Genomic DNA, 23,203 nt, shown 5'->3' on the forward strand with positions numbered 1-23,203 from the left:
AGATTGCACTACTCTCTTCAGTGATTAGAACATAATGAGAACCCTCCTGCCATTCATTCACTCAGCAATGTTTGTTGAGCACCTGCTATGTGCTAGACACATGTTAGCTCTCGTGCTACATCCAGTGAATAAAGCAGGGAAAATTCCCTGTCTTCATAAAGCTTACATGGTAGTGGTGGTAGGGAGTGGAAAGAGAGAGACAGAAAATAAACAGTGGACAGTAAAAAGAAAAGTAAATTATATGGCATTATAGAAAATGACAAGCGCTATGAAAAAAAATGGAACAAGATAAGTGGTATTTGGAGTTATAAGTGGGGGAGCATTGCAGTTTTACAGAAGATGAAATTTGACCGAAGCCTTGAAAAAGATAAAATGTCAAGAGTGTCCCTGTTCGAGGCACCCAAGGCAAGAGTGTGCGTGATGTTTTCAAGGAAAAGCAAGACTCTATTCTAGCTGCAGGGATCCAGAGAGCAAGGTTTTCATGATGAGCAGTCTACACTGTTCTTTGTTGGACAGAACTTGGAAGTCCAAACCAGTAGAGCCCACAAGAAGCATGGACTTCTCTCAATCCACATCCTTTCAGAAGGCACCATAGTAAATAGGTTAACCCAAGATGCTTCCAAAGGACAACAAAGACCCTTGTACCTATGAAGCCACTGCTTTCCATGTTTCTCTTTGGTGCTGATTCTGACCTTCCTTAGCCCAGTAAGGTCTGGCATTGAAGCCTTTCTCCACTTGCCCATTACTCAGTTCTGCTGTGACTCCAGTCTGGCTATACTGGACTTCCCAAGTTCTCTCTCTCTCTCTCTTTTTTTTTTTTATAAATTTATTTATTTATTTAGGCTGCGTTGGGTCTTTGTTGCTGTGCACAGGCTTTCTCTAGTTGCGGTGAGCGGGGGCTACTCTTTGTTGCAGTGTGCGGGCTTCTCATTGCGGTGGCTTCTCTTGTGGCGGAGCACGGGCTCTAGGCACACGGGCTTCCGTAGTTGTGGCACACGGGCTCAGCAGTTGTGGCTCGCGGGCTCTAGCGCGCAGGCTCAGTAGTTGTGGCGCACGGGCTTAGTTGCTCTGCGGCACGTGGGATCTCCCCAGACCAGAGCTCGAACCCGTGTCCCCTGCAGTGGCAGGCGGACTCTTAACCACTGTGCCACCAGGGAAATCCCTCCAAGTTCTCTTTTAAGCTAGTCACTCATGCTATGACCATGGTGATTTCCCTGCCCTCCCCCACTCCCCGAATGTAGTACATCCGCCGCATTCAGACGTATTCACTAGGTCCCTGCTTGGCAAGGAACCCAGTGTAATGTTGTTAAGGGTGTTAGCTGGCACGATCACTTCTGTCATTGTTTTCTAAAAGCACCATTGCATTTTCAACTGACCCTAAACATGGTGAGCATTTAGTCACCATTCTAAGTCATTTATTTAGCATGAAAATGTATCAGTTAGGCCACTGTTTAGCAAATTCATCACATTGCACTTTTTACTTAGCAGAATCACTTAATTAGTGTTCTATTACTGGAATCACTGTCAATTATGTGGCTAATTCATTTACTTAGGGAATGAATGTTTTATCTGCGTAACGCAATTCAAAGTGCACTGTTAACTCTTTAGCGATTAAAGACTGTTGTCAGTGGCAATTCCTGTTGTAAGGAAAATTAAATCATCTCTTTCCCGTGAAGTATCAGGTATTGGAAAAAATCTTTGGAAAAGTGTAGAGAGGGTAGTTTAGAACCTTTCCTGAAGTAAAGGACTTTCATTAACTGAGTGCTAATGAAAGCTAAATAAAAGTAGCTGGAGGCTTTTGATTGGACCCCTTGGGATAAATTATTATAATATGTATACCCATATGTGTATGTTGCTGTAACGTATATAAATGCTCTTTTATTGACATTATTTCTTTGGGCTCTCACAAAAGCATTGTGGGGTGACACTGGGGTTTGTAATTGGCAGCCTCTGAGACGGCCCCAATGATTCCTGCCTGCTTTCACACATCCTTTCTTTGGAGGTATTATCCCTTCCTTTGGAGGTATTATCCCTTCCTTTGGAGGTATATTACCCCTTCCTTTGAATTCAGGCTGGATCTGCTGACTGGCATCTAACGAATAGAATGTAACAAAGTATTGAGGCGTCACTTTCAAGATTAGGTTATAAAAAGCCTGGGGCTTCCATCTGGGCTGCTCGCCTTCTCTCTCTTTCTCATTTGCTTGCTTCATGGGAAGCCAGCTGCCACGCCATGTTATGAGCTGCCCTATGGGGAGACCCACTGGGCATGGTTACTCCAATAACCCATGGGAAAATTAGTTTGCTAGCGACCACATGAGTGAACTTGGAATCGGATTCTTCCCCCCAGATGAGCCTTCACATGCAACCATAGTCACATCTGACAGCGTGAGTGCAGATTCATGAAAGACCCTAGAGCTAGAGGTACCCATGAAAGCTGCACTCAGATTTCCGACCTACAGAAACTGTGAGATAGTACATGTTTGTTATTTTAAGTTGCTAATGTGGGGGGTGGTTTGTTAAGTAGTGATAGATAATTAATACATGGCTTAGTACGTGATATGTGATAAGAATTTACCAAAAGCTTTTTGGTTAATAGGTAGTAGAGCCAGGATTTAAGCTGGGCTCTTCTGACGCATTTCTATAACCAAAAAGGAATAGGAACTGTAGTTAAGATCTCTCATTGCAACTTCCAGGGGTCCTTAAAGCATTGACATCCCACAAGTGCTACTATTCAGAGGCAGTTTCTCTGTAACAATGATTCCCTTATGACCTGCACACCTTTATCACCATGAGAAGAAGCCACTGGAATATTCTGGAGAAGTTGGTGAGCAGCGGCCTTTTAGGATTGATCTTCTTCTTTATGTTTCAATGAGGAATTGAGTCAAAATTCCCCTTTCTGCCCCCCAGTCACTGCCCTGACCCCCATTAAATGGTTGTAACAGTAGTTCCCGAACATGACTGGCCCCAGACTAAAGCTACTAAGTCCTTTAGGTCTAGGGAAGAAATCTGTATTTAACATGTTCCCTGAGTGACTCTTGTATGGCCCAATGGTTTGGGATCCACTGCATAAAACAAAGTAGGCTGCCATTTCAGTCAACTTCTATAATTCAACAGCTGAGGGTCTGCCAGGCTAACCCTTGATGTGCACACACAGCTTTATCAGTGCTTATGAGAGCGTTAGGTATCTGTCCTTCCCAGAGTAAAGGCCAGCAGCGTTGGTTGCTTGAATGTTTTCGTTTGGTTGGTTTCGAACGGTACTTAGGTGTACTACCTCATGCATTCACTAAAAGCAGAAAGGACAGTGCTTGCTTTATTGAGCAACTCCAGGACCATTAATGAACAAATTGTATTTCTTAACTGGAAGCTCCCTTAAAGACCATCTAATCTCTTACCACTCAAAGCACAGGTCCAAGGACCAGCGGCATCACCGCCACCTGGGAGCTTGTTACAAATGCAGACTCTCGGATCACATTCCAGACCCACTGAATCAGAATATGCATTTTAAACTCTCTCCAGCGTGTATAGTAAAAGTTGAGAAGGAGTGGTCTAATTCAGCTTCATAATTTTAAAGTTGAGATCCAGAAGGTGAAAGTAATTGTGCAAGACAATTTAGTGGCAAAACCAGGATGAAAACTCAAGTCTTATAACTCCAAAACTGTGTTGTTTCCACTCTATTAATGTTCTGTTGTCTTTGTAGCTTATTATACCCACACACTCTGCTTCAGTATCTAGGGCATAGTTTGAAATGAAGAAAGCACGCTTCTCTCCATCCAGGATAATGGCAAACACGTTTCAAACAGCTGTTGCACGTTTCAATTTCCTCTCCCTCTCCCGGACAAGTTTAGCATTTCATTTTCTCTTTCGTGTATATCAACAAAAGACAAAGTCACCTGTCAGGCTGAAGACTGTAAAACCTGACAAAGTTGAGTTTTTCTAGTTTAGCTAAGTATTACTCTGCAACTATTTTGCATACCTTTGTCTTATTATGATTTTGACAAATGAGAGAGAGGAAATGTTTTCAATGTGAGGCATTATTTACTTTTTTTTCCCTTCCATCATGCACCTTCCTATGAGGATGTGGGTCTCAGAGTGCAGTGATACATACACAACACAAAATGCTGGGCTGGTTGATTTTAGTGTGAGTACAACTCTGGAGCCAGGGAGAAATTCCAGATCATGCCCTGCCCAAGCTGGAGTCACAACAAAGCTGTAGCCTTCAGTCTGACAGAAACACACCCTTCCCCACACAATCTGTCACCCCGCCCTGTACAAACCTCTCTCAAAAGCCACCCTAGAATCCCTCTCTTTCCTGCTAGCAAGAATATCAAAACCATACAATTTACTTTTCTTTATTATTTCTGCTTCAAGTAACTTACTAAGCAGGACATGTTCCTCTACGTTCTTTGGAATATCCTATCTATACTAACATGAACAGCCATATACAGACTTTTCTATTAATAGCATTAAATAACTTCACAATGATAATAATCTTTCCAACATTGAGTAAACTCACATTTTCTTCTTAATATACTTCATTCTCATCTGATAAGTAGTATAATCCCCAGGAAGCCATTCCTTACCAGCCAAAATTTGTACCATACTTTATCATCTGTTTACAAAATTCTTTAGGCACATGTATCACTGCCTGTTCATGGGGTATTTTTCTACTCATCGAAGTTCAGATAGTCCGTTACTTCAAACAGAAGTGCAAGTGGATGGTGACTATGCAATAATTAAAGACTGGACTTAGACGTTACAAAAAAGAGTTAGTGTTTCTGGTGAGCTGAAACATTTTAAAAGTTCAGCATTATACCCCTTCTCCTTTGTGGTTCAGCAGTATATTTCCAAGATCCCATACATACCCCGCAGCTTTGTTCTCTCATTTCCTAGTTGGATCACTGAGCAGTTAAGACCAAAAAGCATCCTCTTGTTGCTACAGGTCTGTTGCTTCTGGCTCGCCAAGTGATCTTCATTTTTGTTTGAATTACGTTTATAAAACCTATGCTTTGAACCCTGGTATCAGCACTTTTGCAGTCTTGTTTTCCCGCTCATTTTCATGAAACGGTGACAAAATGAAAAAAAAAAAAAAGACTTTCAAAGTTTTTTTTTTAACAGTGAAATCCTTTCTTCAAGCACAATCGTACCTAGAAGTGTATTTTATAAAACAGATTATAAGACTAATAATTCACTTATTCCTTCCCCTGGATACCACACGCATGAAACTTTCCACATTATGATTTACCTAAAATAAAAATAACGATCCCAACAACTGGTCACTTAAACAAGTACAGACTGATGGCTTCTAACGAGAAGGGCATGAGTCACAAAAGCAAGGCCATAACATGAATGGCACCTTCTAAAATCCAGCAGTGCACAGCATGTATGGTCACACATGGCCGCCCTGTGGACCCCTGGATTAGAGGAGCCTCAGGAAAGATGGGGCCCAGTTTATGGGGCTCTAGTAGACCACAGGGTTTCACTGAGAGACACTTTTTTTCATTATTGCTACAGTCACCCAGAGTCCAGGAACCAGCCCTCAGCCTAGAGACAAGAGAGAAACTCAAAGGCCAGTGTTTTGTTACATGAGGGATCCTTGGGCTGGAAGTACTTCTGCATCTTGGCTGTGGCGGTCACAGGAATCTACACCTGTGATTAAATTACATACAGCTGTGAACACACACGCACAGGTGCACGTAAAACTGGTGAAATCCAAGTAAGTTCAGTGGAGTGTGTTCATGTCAATTTCCTGATTATGATGCTGTGTAATAGTTATGTAAGATGGTAACTTGGGGAAAACTGACTGAAGGGTATATGGGGCCTCTCTAAGTTATTTCTTACGACTGCATGTGAATCTACAGTTATCTCAAAATAAAACTTTAAGAAAAAGCTGGTGCTCTGGTAAAGGGCTGAAAGGTAACTTCTGACCCTGGCCACATCCATCAGTCTTCACATGTGTGTCATGGTTTTCCCAATGAGTTACTCACTCGCCAATCCAAGCATGTGATAAAAGTGTTCTACCCGTTTCTAGAAATTGTGAAGTGGTTGATGTGTGTCTTTTTTCTTAATCATTTTTGGCAGAAGTTTGTCTAATTTATCGGTGTTTTCAAAGGAAAGAACCAGCTTTTGTTTTTCTTCAGCTTCTCTGTTGTGTCCTTAACTTCTATTATGTCCCATTATCATCTGCTCTTATATTTATCTACTTACTTTCTGCTTTCAGTGACTATATTTTTCATCTCTAGAAGTTAAATTTGTATTTTGCAAAGTCACCCATCCTTTTTCCATGATGTGTTGCCTTATTTCTGTGGTTCACAGCCCTTCCATATTCTCTTTAATCAATCTAAGTGTATTTATTTTATTGTCTCTTAGACAGTTTTATTATTTTCAATCCTTGGCAGGCATATCTCTCTGTGTATCATGTCTGCTGACTCTCCCTTGTGGGGATAAGCTTGCTCACGTGGCTTGTCATTCTTTATATTTTATTTTTCTGCTATGAATTCATCTTTAGTGGAGGCGGTTTTGTTCTATGGGAATTAACATGTCTTGGATTATGAAAATAGCTCTATAGAGTGGTTCTCATTTGCTTGTCAGGCAGGAAGATTTTCTGTGGTATTACACGGATTTTGTATTTTGATTTCTAGGTTTGCAGTTGCTCTGTCACACGCAGAGCACAAATGCGGACCCCAGACCAAAATGTGGTAGGGGTCCAGAGTTTCCTTTGTTTATTGCCTCTAACTATTTGACAACTATAAACCCTTCTTTTTATTCTAGTAATTGATACCTTTAACTTACACACGTGTGCACACACACACAGATATGCACACACATGCTTGAAATTAGATCCTTTACTTAAGAGCAAGATTAAAATAGTATATATTGACTGTCTATTATAAAAGGTGAAGAAGTTGATTTTTTTTTTCTAGTGATTGATCAGTCACCCATTTCCTGGTTTTTGTTAGTAACATTTCAGAATTCAATCAAGTATTTTTATATTAGATGTTTTTACATAGTTTCTCATTAACAGTTCTTTTTTTTATAGTTCATTGTGTTTCAACTCACATTTATTTTGATTTTAATACTCATATCTATGTTTAACTGATTTTGGTGTATAACAAATCAGTTCTTTTATAATACAATTTCCTCTGATCTTGTGGGAGTTTTTTATTTTTTTAACTAAAAGATTTTTTCCTTATTTCCCCACCTCCCCAAGCCTCTAGAAAAGAATCAGAGCCAGTATAATTTCTGAATCTTTGTGCATCGGGGAACATCTTTCTGTAGCCTCACAAATGAAAAACAACTTATATCAGGGTATGATTTTGGAGTCACAGCATATTTCCCTCAAAAATTTTGTTCCAGTGATTTTTGGCACTTAAATTTGGGCAACAGAAAATATGGTTAGCATTGTTTCTTTTTCTTTATAGGGATAGCCTTTTTTTCCAGCCTAGATGTTTATCTGAGTATTTCTACATCAATAATATTTAATAGCATTATCAGGAGATTTGTTCTATTTTTTTTTTTTTTTTTTTGCGGTACGCGGGCCTCTCACTGTTGTGGCCTCTCCTGTTGCGGAGCACAGGCTCCGGACGCGCAGGCTCAGCAGCCATGGCTCACGGGCCCAGCCGCTCCGTGGCATGTGGGATATTCGCGGACCGGGGCACGAACCCGCGTCCCCTGCATCGGCTGGCGGATTCTCAACCACTGTGCCACCAGGGAAGACCTGTTCTAATTTTAAATTGTACATGGAGAGCTCTTTACATTCTGTTCGTTTTGGGGTTTTATTCTGCCATAAAGCTGTTTTTACATTGTATCCTTTATTATTGCATCTGTTTTGTTTATTCTATTCTCTTCTTTAGTAACAGCAATTATCTGTCTTTCATATGTCTGTTTTTTCTCTGAAAATGTCTTTGGTGCCTTCACACGTGAACACACATGAGCAGATGATAGATTCCAAGGAAAAAGAAGTCTCATTGTTCTCATTCCCTTATATGTTCACTACAAGGTTCTCAGATTAATTCTCCACAAGTTTCTGCCTGTTGCTTATTCTCATTACAGATTCCAATGCCCATTCAAATTCTGCTGTTCCATTTTGGTTTCCTTACCATCTTTCCTTGCCTCACTCAGCAAATTTTCTTCTAGTTGCTTCTTCACTTGATCCACTTTTTGGAAAAGCTGTCCTCTTATTGTTTAATCTTTCACTTTCTTTATTCTTCCATGTTTTCTTGAATTTCATGCCATCTAAAATGCATTTCTGTTTTCCACTGTGTAGGTTATAGAAAAAAATCAAATGTGCTTAAACAGTAAGTTAATGTGTTATCTTACAGAACAGGAAGTCAGGAGTTAGAGGAGGTTCCATTGATTGGTTGAATGAGATGCCCAAGAATGTTATTAAAGCCCCCCGTCCTTTCAAGCTCTCCACTTTACCATCTCATGTTGGCATTGCCCTTAGCCTGGATCCTTTCTTGGATGCGAGATTGCTTTAGCAGTTCCAAGCATCAAACCCACACATGGTAATGTCCGGTAGGAGACAGAAACCACTGGAATATCCTTCTTAGAAGTAAGGAAATCTTTCCTAGAAGAAAATAGAACTCCCCTAGTAGACCTTCCCCCCTAGCTCATTGAAAATTTTTGAAAATTGGCAAAGACGATAGGAACATCTGATTGGCTTTAAAAAATCAGGATTTTCCCCTACGTCTTGGAATAGGGTCATCCTCCTCTGAGTCACATGGGGAATGTGTGGGCACCCAGACTCGTTTGGGGGTTCTGCCAGAAAGGAAGAAGGTGAGGGATGGCTGTTGGGTAAAACAGTCAACACTGACTTCTTTTGAAAATTTTATTTTTCTCAGCATCCAGAGTGTCATTTTTCTTATTTTTCACATCGCAGATTTTTCTGAGACTCCGTGTTGTTTTGTTTCTGTTTTCTTAACTTCGAAGAAGGAGCGGTCTCTAGGGACTGGTGTTTGCCAATAAACAGAGAAGGCAGATTCTTATAGCTGCTTTTGCTGTTCAACTGATTGGAATCCTTTTCTTGTGACTTAAGCAGGAGAAGTAACGGAGGTTCACAGCCCCCATCCCTATGTGATGTCTCTTCCACCATCCTTCCATGTCATGTGAGAGCTGTGGAAGAAGGAATTCACACTCTCTCCACAAAGAGAAAGATTGATTTCTTTATCAGGCGGAGCAAATGAATCCAGAAGCACTTTCCTATGACTGCCCGTCTCAAAGTTTTTCTAAAACTGAATCTGAGTTCTGGGGTACAAAGGTGTTTATCCACCCTCTTTTGTCTTAGCCAATGAAAGGGACTGAGGAAAAGAAAGGGCTTGGAGATGCCTGATCCCCGTATTTCCTTGCTAGAGCCTTTGATTCTCTGAGCCCAGGAAAGAAAATGGGAAAAGATGAAGCATTTCTTTTTTGTCCTTCGAGCCAGTGTTACCTTAAGTAACGAAGTATAACCGTGTCAATTATATAATGTCCATTTCAGTTCCGTAGAATGTGGCACAATGGGATGGCATTCTACTTAACTATCAGTTTTACAAGTTCAACCCTATGGAGTTGGTCAGATTTAAGACAGGGAGAGAAGGTAATCCCATCTGTCATTACATTGAGTAAGAGCACATTCTTGAGGGGATATGAGATGGGGGTGTGTGAATCTACTCTTTCTCAAAGGTCACAAGTCTGTATACACCTATCTTAGTTTAAGTCAAAACTAGCATATCACGCCCATGATTTTATATTTCACTATCATTTTTAATGAGATAAAGTAAAGCAATGGTTGAAAACTGATTTAAAGAAAAACTTTGAAGACATGACTATATAGATATGCACTATTCAATGCAGTAGCCACTGGTCACAGGTGGCTATTTATATTTAAATTAATTGAAATTAGGTTAAAGTAAAAATTCAGTTCCTCAGTCACACTAGCCACATTTCAAGTGCTTGACAGTCATAGGTGACTAGTGGCTACCATATTGAATTGTGCAGATACAGAGCACTTCCATCATCCTATGAAGTTCTGTTGGGCAGTGCTGTGCTAGAGCTGTCTTACACTAGATCAGTGTCTTTTAGAATTCACTCTAGCTCTAAGTCAGCTCTCTTTAGAACTTGATTTGGCTCTGGATGTACACCCTCCCTGTCTAATACTATAGCCACTTACCATATGTGGTGTTAAGCACTGGAAATATGGCTGGTCTGAGTTGAAATGCTTTATAAGTATAAGATACACATTGGATTTCAAAGCCTGAGTATGAATAAAGAACGTCAAATATATCATTAATAATTTTATACCAGCTCTATGTTGAAATATCATTGCGATGTATTGGGTTAAACAAAATTTCTTATTGCAATTATTTTCACTTTGTCCTTTTTACCTTATTTAATGTTGCTATAAGAAAATTTTAATTTACATACGTGGTCCATGTTATATTTCCACTGGACCTCTTTACCCTCTGTGTAACTCCAGAATGCTCTCCCTTTCTCTGTCTCTTTCTTTAGATCTGTGCTTCCCAGTACAGTAACCATAAGCCACATGTGTATATTTAAATTTAAGTGAATTAAAATGAAGCAAAGTGTAAAATGCAGTTTGCCCATCACATTAGCCGCATTTCACACACTCAGTAGTCACATGTGTTCAGTGGCTACCATATTGCTTAGCACAGATACAGACCATTTCCATCATTGTGGAGAGTTCTATTGGACAGAGCTGGTATAGGTTGTACACAGTGATGGCAAAAACCACAGAAGTGGGGCGTGAATGCCTAAAGCTCGGGCGATGTTTCCACGGTGCCTAACTCTGCAGCACGTTATCCTCCCACCTCCTGGAGCCCATCCGTTCCACCTTTGTCAGACATGTTTATGCACATCTTATCTCCTCTTCTCTCCTGCAAGGGCTGTGGCAGCGTATCTCCCTCTGAACACACTTTCCTCCACCCTCTGGTCTGTACTTATATCTAACACTGTGCTTTGTATAATATAGGTACTCAGTAAATATTTGTTAACCAGCTGGAGTGGCAGTTCCTAGCAAGTGATTGGAAATATGTGGCTGTTGCTAGTGGGAGATCTCTAATGGCTTGGTAGCAGGGGGATAAAAAAGAAAGAGAAGGTCAAAGCCAGGTTCCCAAGGAAGAAGGAAGACCAACTGGCAGAGAGACAGGAAAGAGGAAATCAGAGGGATGGTGGTGACCTGGCATCTCATACACGCCACCACATCCCTCTGTCCCCCCTACCAGCCCTTCACAGACAGCAACAAGACACGTTGCAGGGGAATTCACAGCCTTAGACAACAGCTATAGAGAAGGTGCAGAAGAAATCCAAAATATTATTATGTGATAAATAAACATGTAAGGCCTATAAATGAGCAGTTGAAGTGGCATGAAAATTAAGGGTCTGGTGAGGAGAAAAATGAAAAATGTTCTCTGCCTGGGCCAGCTGGTTTGAGTTACATTTTATGAGCAGCATGTGGTTTCCAGCACCCTTGTTGAATTAGCAGCAGAATCACACATTAGTTTTAAGGCTCCCTCTCGAAAAGGAACATCATCACGATTTTTAATTGGGGCTGATAAAAATGTAGCATTACTTGTAGGTTCCTGAGAGAAGTGAGTTGTGAAATTGGGTTTTCATTAAACCTAATGATGGAAAATTAAGTATAGTGAGTCTGGTGAAATGGGGTGTGATAAAAGGCATCACTTCTGCATTATCAGAGGTTAATAGGGAATAGGTGAAGTAAGATACATTGGAAAAGGGAGTCCAACTAGTTGAATTAATAAACCTTGAAACTCCCTTGGTTCCGAGTCTTCATAGCATCATTAGCACCAGCACTGACATTATTACAAATGTTACAGCAGTACAAGTTGCTAAATATCAGATGCATTTGTTTTCCATTCCAGTGTTGGTTTTGCTGACACCAAGTTTACAGTCTGTCTAGCAATGTGTTTAGAGGAAAATATCCATATTGGTAGCTATTTGGTTTTGGAAACACTTGGCATCTCACAAAAATTGTCAGATGCACTTTCCTAAGAAGCCTATCTCTGCCAGGCAGCTGGTCTCCCAGGCAGCCCAGGTCCCAGGCCCATGGGTCTCTGAAGATATCTATCACCATATATGATAGTGGCTTAGGTGGGAGACACTCACAGAGCTCCAGGCATTGACTCCAGTTCATCCTGTCCTGGGAATCGTGAAGTGTGGCATCACTTAAGAGAAGTGATCATTAGAGAAGTAAACTCAAGTGCTCCTTTTTTCTCCATCCCCATGAGTGATATTCACTGGAAGGAGGCCTCAGATCCATGGCAGCTGGGACGCCTACAAGAAATAGCATGAGTCTTTAAGGAGAGGGCGTCTTCTTAAAATCCTTCAGTAGTTTCCCACTGGCTTGAAGATTCTTAGACATTCACACCTTTCTAGGCTGACCTCACCCCATCTCTCACAGCTTCACCCCCATCATATTTCCACCCTCTACCTCCACTCCATCTTACCTTCCTTGCTCTTACCTAGATGTGCTTGGCTTTTCCAGCTTCTCTGCGCACGCTTCCAGTGGTTCTTCTTGTCTGTCTACCCTACTAGACCATCCAGCCTTGAGGTGTGAAACCTGTATTCTGTGCATTTCCAGTGTCTACCAGAGTCCCTGGAACAGAGTGGGGTCTCAGTAAATCTAACTCCTGATCACAAGGGTGGGATGGAGAAGGGAAGCTGTGCCCACATTTGCCGGCTCTATGTTTAAGCAATGCCGGTGAAGATGTGTTACCTGTTACCTCAAATTCCAGGAGAAAAGTAAGCAGTATTTTTCTCATGCTTGTCAGAAAAATTGTGCTTACATCTCACGTAGGCCCTTCTTCCTGGTGCATAAACCTATATATTCTAGATCCTTCTGTTGGCAATCCTTTCCTTACTAGGAAGAGTTTTGCTCCTGCTGTCACATTGGAGGAAAGTTCACTTTTACATACAGAATCAATGTTTGATGGATTATTGCGACAGAGAGAAACAAGATGAAAGATACATGGACTTTGAAAAGACAAGTTGCAGAAAATGAGGAATGTATGCTAAAACTCCCAGGGAATGAGTGTGGCATAGGCCCCGTGGGGTCTGCCTTGGTACCTTGCAGTGCCTGAAAACATCTGGGTGAGACACATCAAATCTAGCAGTTCTCATCTTATGCATGCCACAAACAGGAGGGTCTAGAGCATAGACTGTCCCTGTCTTTGGGAGGAGGTTGGGGAGACCAAGCCTGAATGGTTCTGGATAAGACGAACTGGCCCTGAAAGATTGACAGTGTATGGCTGGCAGGGAGTTCATAGGGTAAGAAAGTGGTCTTACTGGTCTAAGGGGAGCAGAGGAGTTCAAATTCCAACCTAAGCAGGCATCAGTTTTGAGGGGGGCCCAATTGGTAGGGAGCAGTTAACACAATTCAGTGTGTCTAAAGATTATCATCAGGTGAGATTATAGATCTTATACCAATGATAGATGTATGAAGGAGATGAGGCGTAGGACCCAGGCCTGGGAGAAGTAGCTATCAGGACTGAAGGAGGAGGCTCAGGCTTCCCTACCTGCAAGGTAGGTTCAGCATCACTCCTGGATTAAGAGTGTTAAATTCGGGGGAAACTAGACAGTAGGCAGAAGGTGATCATTGTTGCAGAGCCCATAGCTGGAGAGCAGCTGAGAGGGTCAGGGTCCTTGCTATCTACTGCGGATCCAAGACTGGCTCCAGTTCCTCTCAGCGTATGACCCAAAGGAAACAAACTAGTAGAGAAACCAGGTCACACGGGGATGCAGGCAAATGGACCAGAAGCAGACACATGGCTCTGACCTCCAGGGACCTGAGGCTCTCCTCACCTGCAGGCAGGCACCAGAGACGATTCCAGGTAGTCTGCTTCCTCAGCGGGAGGGTGCTCCTAGCATCCATCCTGCCTGGCTTCTCGCTGGTTCTGGGATTGGCCTGGATTGGCCGAGACCACCCTGACAAGCCTGAAGGAAGGACAGAAACAGGCAGGAGATGACAGCCAACCTGGAACCTTGTCTTTACTCCATCAGGATGCACCCTTGAGGTAGAAACGAACCAAGGGTTATTGTGTCACCGGTTTGTTTGTTGTTTTAATGTTTAAATCTACCGCCACAGCCATGCCAGGGAAACCGTGTTTCTTTATTCTTTCTGCAGTTCCCTGATCAGCTGAGTCCTGAGTTAGTTCCCTCTCCCCTCCTGAGGTCAACCTAGGGGAGGCACAGAGGACAGAGGACAAAACTCCTATAGGTGATGGTCTGTTCTCCCTCCTCCTTTTTGAAGCAGATGGCAGCCGTGGGGAGCTGTCCCAGCCCACCCTCACGATCCAGACTCACCCCTACCGGGCCTGCGACCCCGTGGAGATGAGCTATCCCCGGGACCAGTTCCAGCCCGCCATCCGGGTGGCTGACCTGCTGCAGCACATCACTCAGATGAAGAGAGGCCAGGGCTACGGGTTCAAGGAGGAATATGAGGTAAGAGACCAGCCTGCGGGAAACTCCCTGATGGGCACAGAGGCTTCGTGGGGACTAAAGCTACTCAAAGTATGGTCCCTGGATCAACAGCAGCAACACCACCTGGGAGCCTGCTGGAAATGCACCATCTCAGGCCCACCCAGACCTGCTGCATCAGTTTAGAGTCACACCTTCCTTCAGTGGGAAGATATCAATAGGATGGCTCCAGCCCCCATCCCACCTGTTGCAGAAAAGCCAGCAGATCACCCCTGCCAGTGATTTTCAGCAGGCCTGCTCGCTCCTGGTCACCTCTTGCCTCCCTGTCACGCTTCTGTTGTGTTTTCAACACCCCCAAGTCAATATCGCATCTGGCGACTGCTGTCCTCCCTCTCTCTGTACCTGCTCCGCACCCGTGCCTTGGACATCCCTTACCTTCCTCCCCAGCGAGTCTCTAACGCCAAGGATTTGTGAGTAGCAGTTGTTACTAAGGTTTAGGGAATCACAGAAGGATTGCAGCACAGGAAGTACCTGAATACAAGTCCTCCTGAGGTGAGGTTCTGGTCACCAGACTGGTCTCTATCCACTTCCTTCCCAAAAGTTCCTTTTAGTGTCCTAAAATTTTCCTTTTTTTTTTCTCTTCCTTTTTATAGCAGCCAGGAAAAGAACTCCACTCCCTCTACTTTATTATGCAGAACAATTTAGCTATCTTTATCTCACTCCTTTTGTTTCACTCCTTGCCCTTTAGGCCTCACCTTTTACAAACAAAAGGTAGAAGGAAAAACTCATTAAGATCACCTTTTACAAACAAAAGGTAGACGGAAAAACTCATTAAGATGTTTTCCTGCACTAAAGAGCACCTGACCCCCAAGAGGAATTTTGCCTCCCTCCTGAGCCTGTCAGAATCCAGCTGCAGGCAGCTTTGGAACCAAGCATCTCTTTCTTCTCTTTTCCTTTCCTCTCTCTACCTCTCCTCCATCCTTCCCAAAATATCTTTTGAGCATTTACTGTGTGCCAGGCTCTGAGTTATTTGCACTAGGTTTTGTTGTTGTGGTGGTGGTGGTGGTGTGTTTTTTTTTTCTTCTCACATGCATCATGTGGCCCAGATATGCTAGGTTCAGTTTCGCTGTGTGCAGTGAAAATGCATTGACTCAGATGCTACACATTTGGAATTCTTGATACTGCAGACTAAGTTTATCTCTCAGACTATATTCTGAGAAAGAGCTTACAAAGCAATATTTCAGAAGTTGTGTGAGGTTATGAAATTGTGCTAAATTTGGCGGTAGGGGGTATCCAGACATCCAGATTCCAATACAACAAACTGTGTGGCCTATCGTTTTGCTACCTGAGTTTTAAAGTTCTTTATTAGTTGAATGAAGAGTTTAGATAGGTGATTACTAAGGGCCTGTCTGGTCCTAAAACTTTGAGAGTATAAAACATGGTAGCAAGGAGAACGTTTGACACAGTTATGCGAACAAAAACGTTTATGTCAATGGACATGAGTAATTACCAGCTCAGGAAAACCAGCAGTTAACTTCTTTTGTTTTGGTTTGGTTTTTTTGTTTTAACATCTTTATTGGAGTGTCATTGCTTTACAATGGTGTGTTAGTTTCTGCTGTGTTACAAAGTGAATTAGCTATATGTATACATATATCCCCATGTCCCCTCCCTCTTGCATCTCCCTCCCACCCACCTTATCCCACCCTCTAGGTGGTCACAAAGCGCTGAGCTGATCTCCCTGTGCTGTGTGGCTGCTTCCCACTAGCCATCTGTTTTACATTTGGTAGTGTATCTATGTCCATGCCACTCTCTCACTTCATCCCAGCTTACCCTTCCCCCTCCCCATATCCTCAAGTCCATTCTCTACACCTGTGTCTTTATTCCTGTCCCCAGGAGTTAATTTCAAATATGGTCTACGTAAAATAGTATTTTTCATATACTCAATCTATAAATTTTGAGAGGATACTGGGATAAGAATTGCAGGTGATGGTCTCATCACCTCACATCCCTGGGCCTTATTTCCTAGGAGGTTGGTTAAATGATCCTGATTTCAGGGGGCCATGGGGTCCAGCGGCTGGACCTCGGTCCTTGTCTTCTTTGAAAAAAGAATTCAGCAAAGAGACAGAGATTATGAAGCAGACAAAACGTTTATCAGAAGCAAAGTACGTGTGGAAGTACACACAGGCAGACTCAGAGTGAGTCGCGCCCAGTAGGGGTGGCTAAAATTGCTTACGTGAGGGCAGTTTTCCAGGTTCCCTCTGGCCAGTCATCTTGCCCGTGCCCATATTTGACCTGACTCAGGGCCCTGCCCGATGTGCACGCACATCTTTCAGCCAAGATGAATTCTTGCGCGAGGGTTTCTGGGAGGTTGGCGGGACATATTATGGGCTGGCGCCCCCTCTCACCTTTGACCCCTGAGGATCTTTTCTGCACATGTGTGGTCTAGGATGTCTCCTTGACCACAGGAATAAGAAAAATGTGCTCGCCTTATCTTTTACTCAAGCAGGGCTCTGCTCCTGTCATTATCTTTATTTTGAAGTGTCTACAGGAGACTGTTTGCAGCTGCTCAGCCTGGGGCCCATCTCTCTCCTGCCTCAATCCCAACCCCTTAAAGTCTGGGGGGGGGGGCACGTGTGTGTACTCACAACTCACTTCTGTAGACCTGTGTGGTGAGTGAATGTCAGGAGAGGGTGTGTTGTTTGTAATGTCATATTCAATATCATGAAGGTTTAATAAGTCATTAGTCATAATATTTAATTTGTTTTAAAGTTTCAAATAGCATTAAGGGACATATGTGGCTTATCAGAAAGGGGGCCAAGTAGTCAAAGCCTGAGAAACACTGTTCTAAGAACTTGCAATCTAAAATTTGAAAACAGAAATACAAATACATTTGACGACTTTGGTGCATTTCCTTCCAGAATGCTATCTTTAAAAGGTATCCATCCTTATGTGGTGGGATTTGGATTGATTTTTTTTTTTCATTTATTTTTTTGTGCCTTTTTACATTTTCCAAATATTCTAGCATGGAAATGAACTGCTTTTATAATGAGAGAGAAAACAATAAATGTTCCATTATTTGAACTTCAACCAGAAATATCATTAAGTAGAGTAGACTTGCCCTCAGTTAGTTCAAATTATATTAATCAGTTAGCTTGAATGCTTAGCTTCTAGTTAACAGCATTTCCTGATTAACTAGAGGTTAATTGGAAAACGTTACTTCATAGGAGTCTTTCCACAATGGCTTTCCACTTCCTTAGACTATAGCTGGATATTGCTTTGATCATCAATCCTCCTGTGATGTCTGGAATCTACATACTGAACAAAGAATCACAAATCTACTTGAAGACTGTTTCCTATTGTAGATATATGATTCCTGGGTCTTCAATCCTACTATCAAATCCACACGCCATGTGCTCTGTTTGTTGCCTGTCACTCCCCTACCCTGCTCATTTTTTTCATACAAATTAGTGGGTTTGACAAGTTGACATATAAGGGACCTCTCAGCTATAGCAAGCTGTGTCTTATAAAATTCACTTAAGTTTTACAATCACTTACAAATTTGTTCATTAAATATTTACTGAGTATTTACTATTTCTAATAACTGTTCGAGGTATTTGGGATACAACAGAGGACAGAAATGGACAAAGATCCATGCCCTTGTGAAGCTTGTTGTCTAGCAGAGGAAACCCAAAATAAACAATAGACTTAAAAATAAGGAAGTTATTTTACAATAACTTACTTAATGTAATATGTTAGTAAATAATATAGTATGTTAGACAGTGAAAAACACTGTTTGCTGTGTTACAAACTACCCCAAATCTTAGTGACGTAAAACAGCCAGTTTATTGTGCTCACTGATTCTGTGGATCAGGCATTTGGACAGGGTACAACAGGGATAGTTTGTCTCTATTCCATGATGTCTAAAGCCTTGACTGGGAATGCTCTAAGGCTTGGGACTAAAGTTCTTAAAGTGTCTTCACTCAGATAGCTAACAACTGGGATCTCAGCTGGGATTGCCAGCTGGAACACCTACACTCAGCCTCTGCCGGTGGCCTGGGCTTCCTCACAGCATGGTTGCCTCGGGATCACTGAACTTCTTACGTGGTGGCGCAGAGCTCCGCTGGTGAGCCCGCTAGGTAACAAGGTGGAAAGTGCATCACCCCTTGTTACCTACAGTTGGACGCCACACAGCATCACTCCAACCACCTTATATTGGTTATACGCAAACAATAACTGCCTACATTCTAGGGGAGGGGAATTAGACTCCATCTCTTGATGAAGGGAGGTGTAGCTGCAAGATTCTAAGAGAGAATACAGAACAGGAGTATTGGAAAATATAATCTGTGGATAATACAGTCTTCCACAAGTAAGTAGCATGAGAAATGAAAGAGAAGCGCAAGGAAGGGACCTGAGGTGAAGGAGTTCCAGTATTAAACAGGCTGATAGTGCAGTCTTTCATTAGAATATGAGATTTGAGCAGAGACATGCTGGAAAGTATCTGGAGGAAAAGAGTCAAGATCAAGGGAGTAATATATCTGGCATGTAAAAGGAGGTCAAGCGTGGTGTGAGTCCAGTGAACAAGAAAGAAAAGTAATAGAAGGTACAATTGGAGAAATAAAGGGGACCTGACCATATAGTGCCTTATAAGCCATTATAGGGACTTTGGCTTTTACTCTGAATGAAATGGGAAGCCACTGCAGAGTTTTGAGAAGACAAGTGATAATTTTCTGACATTATTTTGAAAGATTGATTCTTGCTGCTCTGTGGAGAATAGACAGAGGGAGGAAAGGGTAAAAGCAGGGAAACCAGTTGCGAGCCCACTGCAGTGACCCAGCAGAGAGACAGTGCTGACTCACCCAGGATGTGGCAGTGGCGGTGGAGAGAGGTGACTGGATTCTGAATGTATTTTAAAGATAGAGCCAACAGGATTTTCTAACACATTACATGTGGCCTGGGAGAGAAAGAGAGGAATCGGAATCAAGGGTGACTCCAAGGCTATTACCTAAGCCACTGGAAGGATGGAGTTGCCCCCAGTGGAGATGGGAAGGCTGCAGGTGGAACAGACTTGGGGATAAGGAAGGATTGGGGAGTTTGATTTTGAACTAAGAGGTCTATTAGATATCTTAGTGGAGATGGAAAGTAGGTAGCTGGATATATGAGTCTGGAATTTGGGAAAGAAGCCTGGACTGAGGAGAAACCTTTGGGAGCCATTGACACATAGATGATATTAAAAACACAGAATTTCAACTGTGAGATGTCATAGCACTTTTCATAGACCAGGCATTGCACTGGCCTCTAGAAAGTGAGGAGACAAGATAGAGTCCTTGCCTTCTGGGGAGCTTAGAGCTTATTCTTCGAGATGGGCATATAGACTAACTATTTCACTGTTTGGCAAAATGTCACAGTAGAGGTATCCCCAGAGTGCTATCAGAGCCCGTGGAGGTGGGGTGCGTTAAGCCTAGCCTGAGGATGGATAGCCAGTGGCTTTCTGGAAGACACAAAGCCTAAGCCAAAGTTTGAGAAATAGGAGGGAGCATAGAAGGAGATGGGGCTGAAATTGTTAGTAGGGGCAGGCATGGGGTGTGAGCACGGGACTTGGATTTTATTCCAGGAGCAATGGGGAGCCACTGAAGGGAGCAGGATTTTTTAAAGCTGGATTCGCATTTTATTTTATTTCTTTATTTATTTTTAACATCTTTATTGGAGTCTAATTGCTTTACAACGGTGTGTTAGTTTCTGCTTTACAGCAAACTGAATCAGTTATACATATACATATGTTCCCATATCTCTTCCCTCTCGCATTTTAGATGCAACTATTTGTCGTAGATCAAAACAGGGAGATCAGAGGCAGGCAGGGGGCTGGGACAGTAATTCAAGGAAAATATGGGTTTGCCTGAACCTGGAGACTGGGCCCCGAGCCTAGACAAGCCCACACACATTCTTTCATGTCGAGCCATAAAATCAGCTTGCTCTCTTTAGCATGTAAATTTGAACCTCTCAGTGTATATATTTTAAGTTCCGTGACTTGAAATAATGCATGAATGGTCCTGCATTGAGAGTCAAAGTGCCTAGATTTAAGCCCTGTCTCTTTCATTAACTCTCTGTGTGACCTTGAGCCAGTTACTCCCCCTCTCTGGGCCTCCATTTTCATATTTATACAGTGGGCGTGAAGACATTGATCAGAGCGATCCAAGGAGTGCTTCTGTCCATGATACGTTGGGAGTCTCAGTGGGAACCAATTGTCCAGGCCAGCTGGGTCTCCCATCCCACCTGAAGCTCCACTGGACCCCACTCTCTGGGGCTACCACCCCCGTACTTGTGTCTCAAGTCCTAGCCACCGTGATTGACCAGGGACCTTGGGTTCCTAAGAACTCAAGGAGGCCAAAGGCAAATTAACTGCACTTCCCATACAGATCTGAGTCTTAGAGGCTTTCCGTCTTGACTGCACATTAGAATAACCCAGGGAAGTTTTAAAAACACCAACACCCGGGCCATCCTTCAGACCAATTAAATCAGAATCTCCGGAAGTGGGATCCAGGGATCAGTATCTCCTAAGCTCTCCAGATGACTCTAATGTACTTTCAAGGTTGAGACGCTGGTCTGAGGAGACCCGTGGAGCCCCCAGCACATGCCCTGCTTGTGTCCACAGACCCTTCCCCTCACCTGCTGTACTTGCTGCTGGTCACATCCGATGCCCATGGAGGCACGTGAGGACCCCACAAAGCTGCCCTGCTATTGGACCACAGTCACAGTAGAGTCAGGGGGCTTCTTCACGTGATCCTGGACTGCAGAGTCTTCCCTCCTCCCCCTCCTACCTCCCCCAGCCCAAATTCCCCCACCTTCCCCAGTTACAAACCAAAACTCCTAAGCATGCCATCAGATGCTAACAGATGTTGGCTGGAGAGTGGGATTGTCTGTGAGTCCTAGAATGCCAGCCCCTGTCATGGTCAGATGAGTATCAAGTTTGGGAAGGATGTGGGGCAATAGGGTGATGTGACTTTGTGATGGAGAGAAGGAAGAGAAGCATGTTAATCCAGTCCAATCCAGGCAGCCTGTCATCATAATGAATAGAACAAGCCCAGTAGGGAAACCAGAAGGTATTGGTTACTACAGATCCATTAAGATTATTTAAGGCAACAGGGAACAGCTGTGAGGAATATGATGCAGCCTAATGAAGAGCAAACATTTGTTCATTTTCCAGCTCTGGGCAGACGTGCCATGTGCATGGCTTGTGTGGGGTGAGGCCAGTGTTGCCATCTTTCTCTTAATCATCTAAGTGTTGGTGGGCAGGCAGCCTCCCGATGGAGTGTAACCAAGGAGATGGATGCTTCAGATCTCCCCAGGTGCCCTCTTCTCTGCTCAGAGCCACCTGAGCAGAGACAGAGTGGACCTCCTGCTTCTCCCACAATTTTTTTCTCCCCTCAGTTGGTAAAAGAGTCCCAGAACATACCACAGCAGGTGATCTCTGAGAGATTCTGGTCCAGCTTCTCAATTTGCAAATGAGTGATTCTTGGGTAGGGGCTTGGGGAATTAGTGGCAGAAGCCCAAATCGTGAAAGGGAAAACCATGCTTGTTCTCCAACTCTGGAAACTCATAATGACCAAAATAGACTTGACTCTGCCTGCTCATTTTCATTCCACTCACCATGGATTAAAATAAGGAGAAACTGGGCCTTTTCCAGAGGTGGCCAAAAGACATCAGGAACCATGTGGTTTCAGACTTGGAAGTTTTCCTAGCAAGAAAGAGCTCATGTACAAGAGACTGTTAACTGAGTCCTTTCCTTTGAGCTTATTTTTATTTTTCCACTTAGCATTCTGTTTGTAACCCAGCAAACAATATTTTCTGTTTAATTAGAATCCTCCCCAACCAAGTGAGCAATTTTCAGGTGGTACCATAGAAAAGTGTCTCAAGTGAGAGTCAAGATGTGGTTCTCAATCTGCTACTGATATGCTGGGTGGACTTGGACAAGACTCTTCCATCTCTGGGTCCATGTTTCATCTTCTGTGACATGTTTGACTACATTGCATGGACTCCTGAAGGCTGATAATATATGCTGGTACTTCATTTAGCCAGAAACACTTACTGAGTACCTTACACTGTGTAGTTTACTGGAGATAGTTAGAAAGATACAGAAAGAAAATAAAGACCCTACTTTGAAGGAAGCTCATGGTCTTATCACACCATGTAATCACATAACGGAACTCTAGTTAACATGCTTTGTAGACCCATGAGAAAGGGCGGTCCAGGGTGAATGCAGGTTTTTGTCGTTTATTTTTGTTTTTTGTCAGTTATTACTGCCAGCATCAATCAGAAGCTTTCTAAAAGATGAGGCACTGAGCTGAAGAAAAGTAGAAGGCTGGGTAGAGGAAAAGCATGTGTGACAGAGTGAAACAGAGGCTTAGGGGCTCAGAAACATAAAAGAGTTGAAATGTTGCAAGCCAGCTCTTAGACAGGAAACAAAGATGCCTGTCTATGAAAAAAGAAAAATCAAAATGAAACTAGTTGGGGAGACAAATAGGAAGTTTTCACAGTTTTCCTGAACAGAATTAACAAGGTAAATCATGGCCTTTGACAGTCCACCCCTTAACTCTAGCTGACTTCAAGTTTAGGGGAGAGCTGTTGACCCAGAGGCACCCTTCCAGAAGCTCATACATGCAGATGGAGAAAATGTGTGGACAGGACCAGAAGTCTGTAGCCTGGAATGGGATACAGGGGTCCCCCAGGTCATAGGCTCAGAGATGGGAGGAATAGATGTACCCTAGTATGGTATGAG

The 23,203-nt window shown here is 42.9% G+C and overlaps 1 protein-coding gene across 2 annotated transcripts in view; it reads left to right on the forward strand.

Annotated features, from left to right (window-relative positions):
* PTPRT (protein tyrosine phosphatase receptor type T) overlaps positions 1 to 23,203 on the forward strand; it is a 1,083,615-nt gene that overhangs the window by 981,717 nt on the left and 78,695 nt on the right. For both annotated transcript variants that reach the window (XM_024128402.2, XM_024128403.2), the window contains one exon: positions 14,264 to 14,454. In XM_024128402.2, the coding sequence (XP_023984170.1) occupies positions 14,264 to 14,454 (191 nt within the window). The remainder of the gene's footprint in view (positions 1 to 14,263; positions 14,455 to 23,203) is intronic.

This window comes from Physeter macrocephalus, chromosome 14 (assembly GCF_002837175.3).
Source record: "Physeter macrocephalus isolate SW-GA chromosome 14, ASM283717v5, whole genome shotgun sequence".
Taxonomy (NCBI): domain Eukaryota; kingdom Metazoa; phylum Chordata; class Mammalia; order Artiodactyla; family Physeteridae; genus Physeter; species Physeter macrocephalus.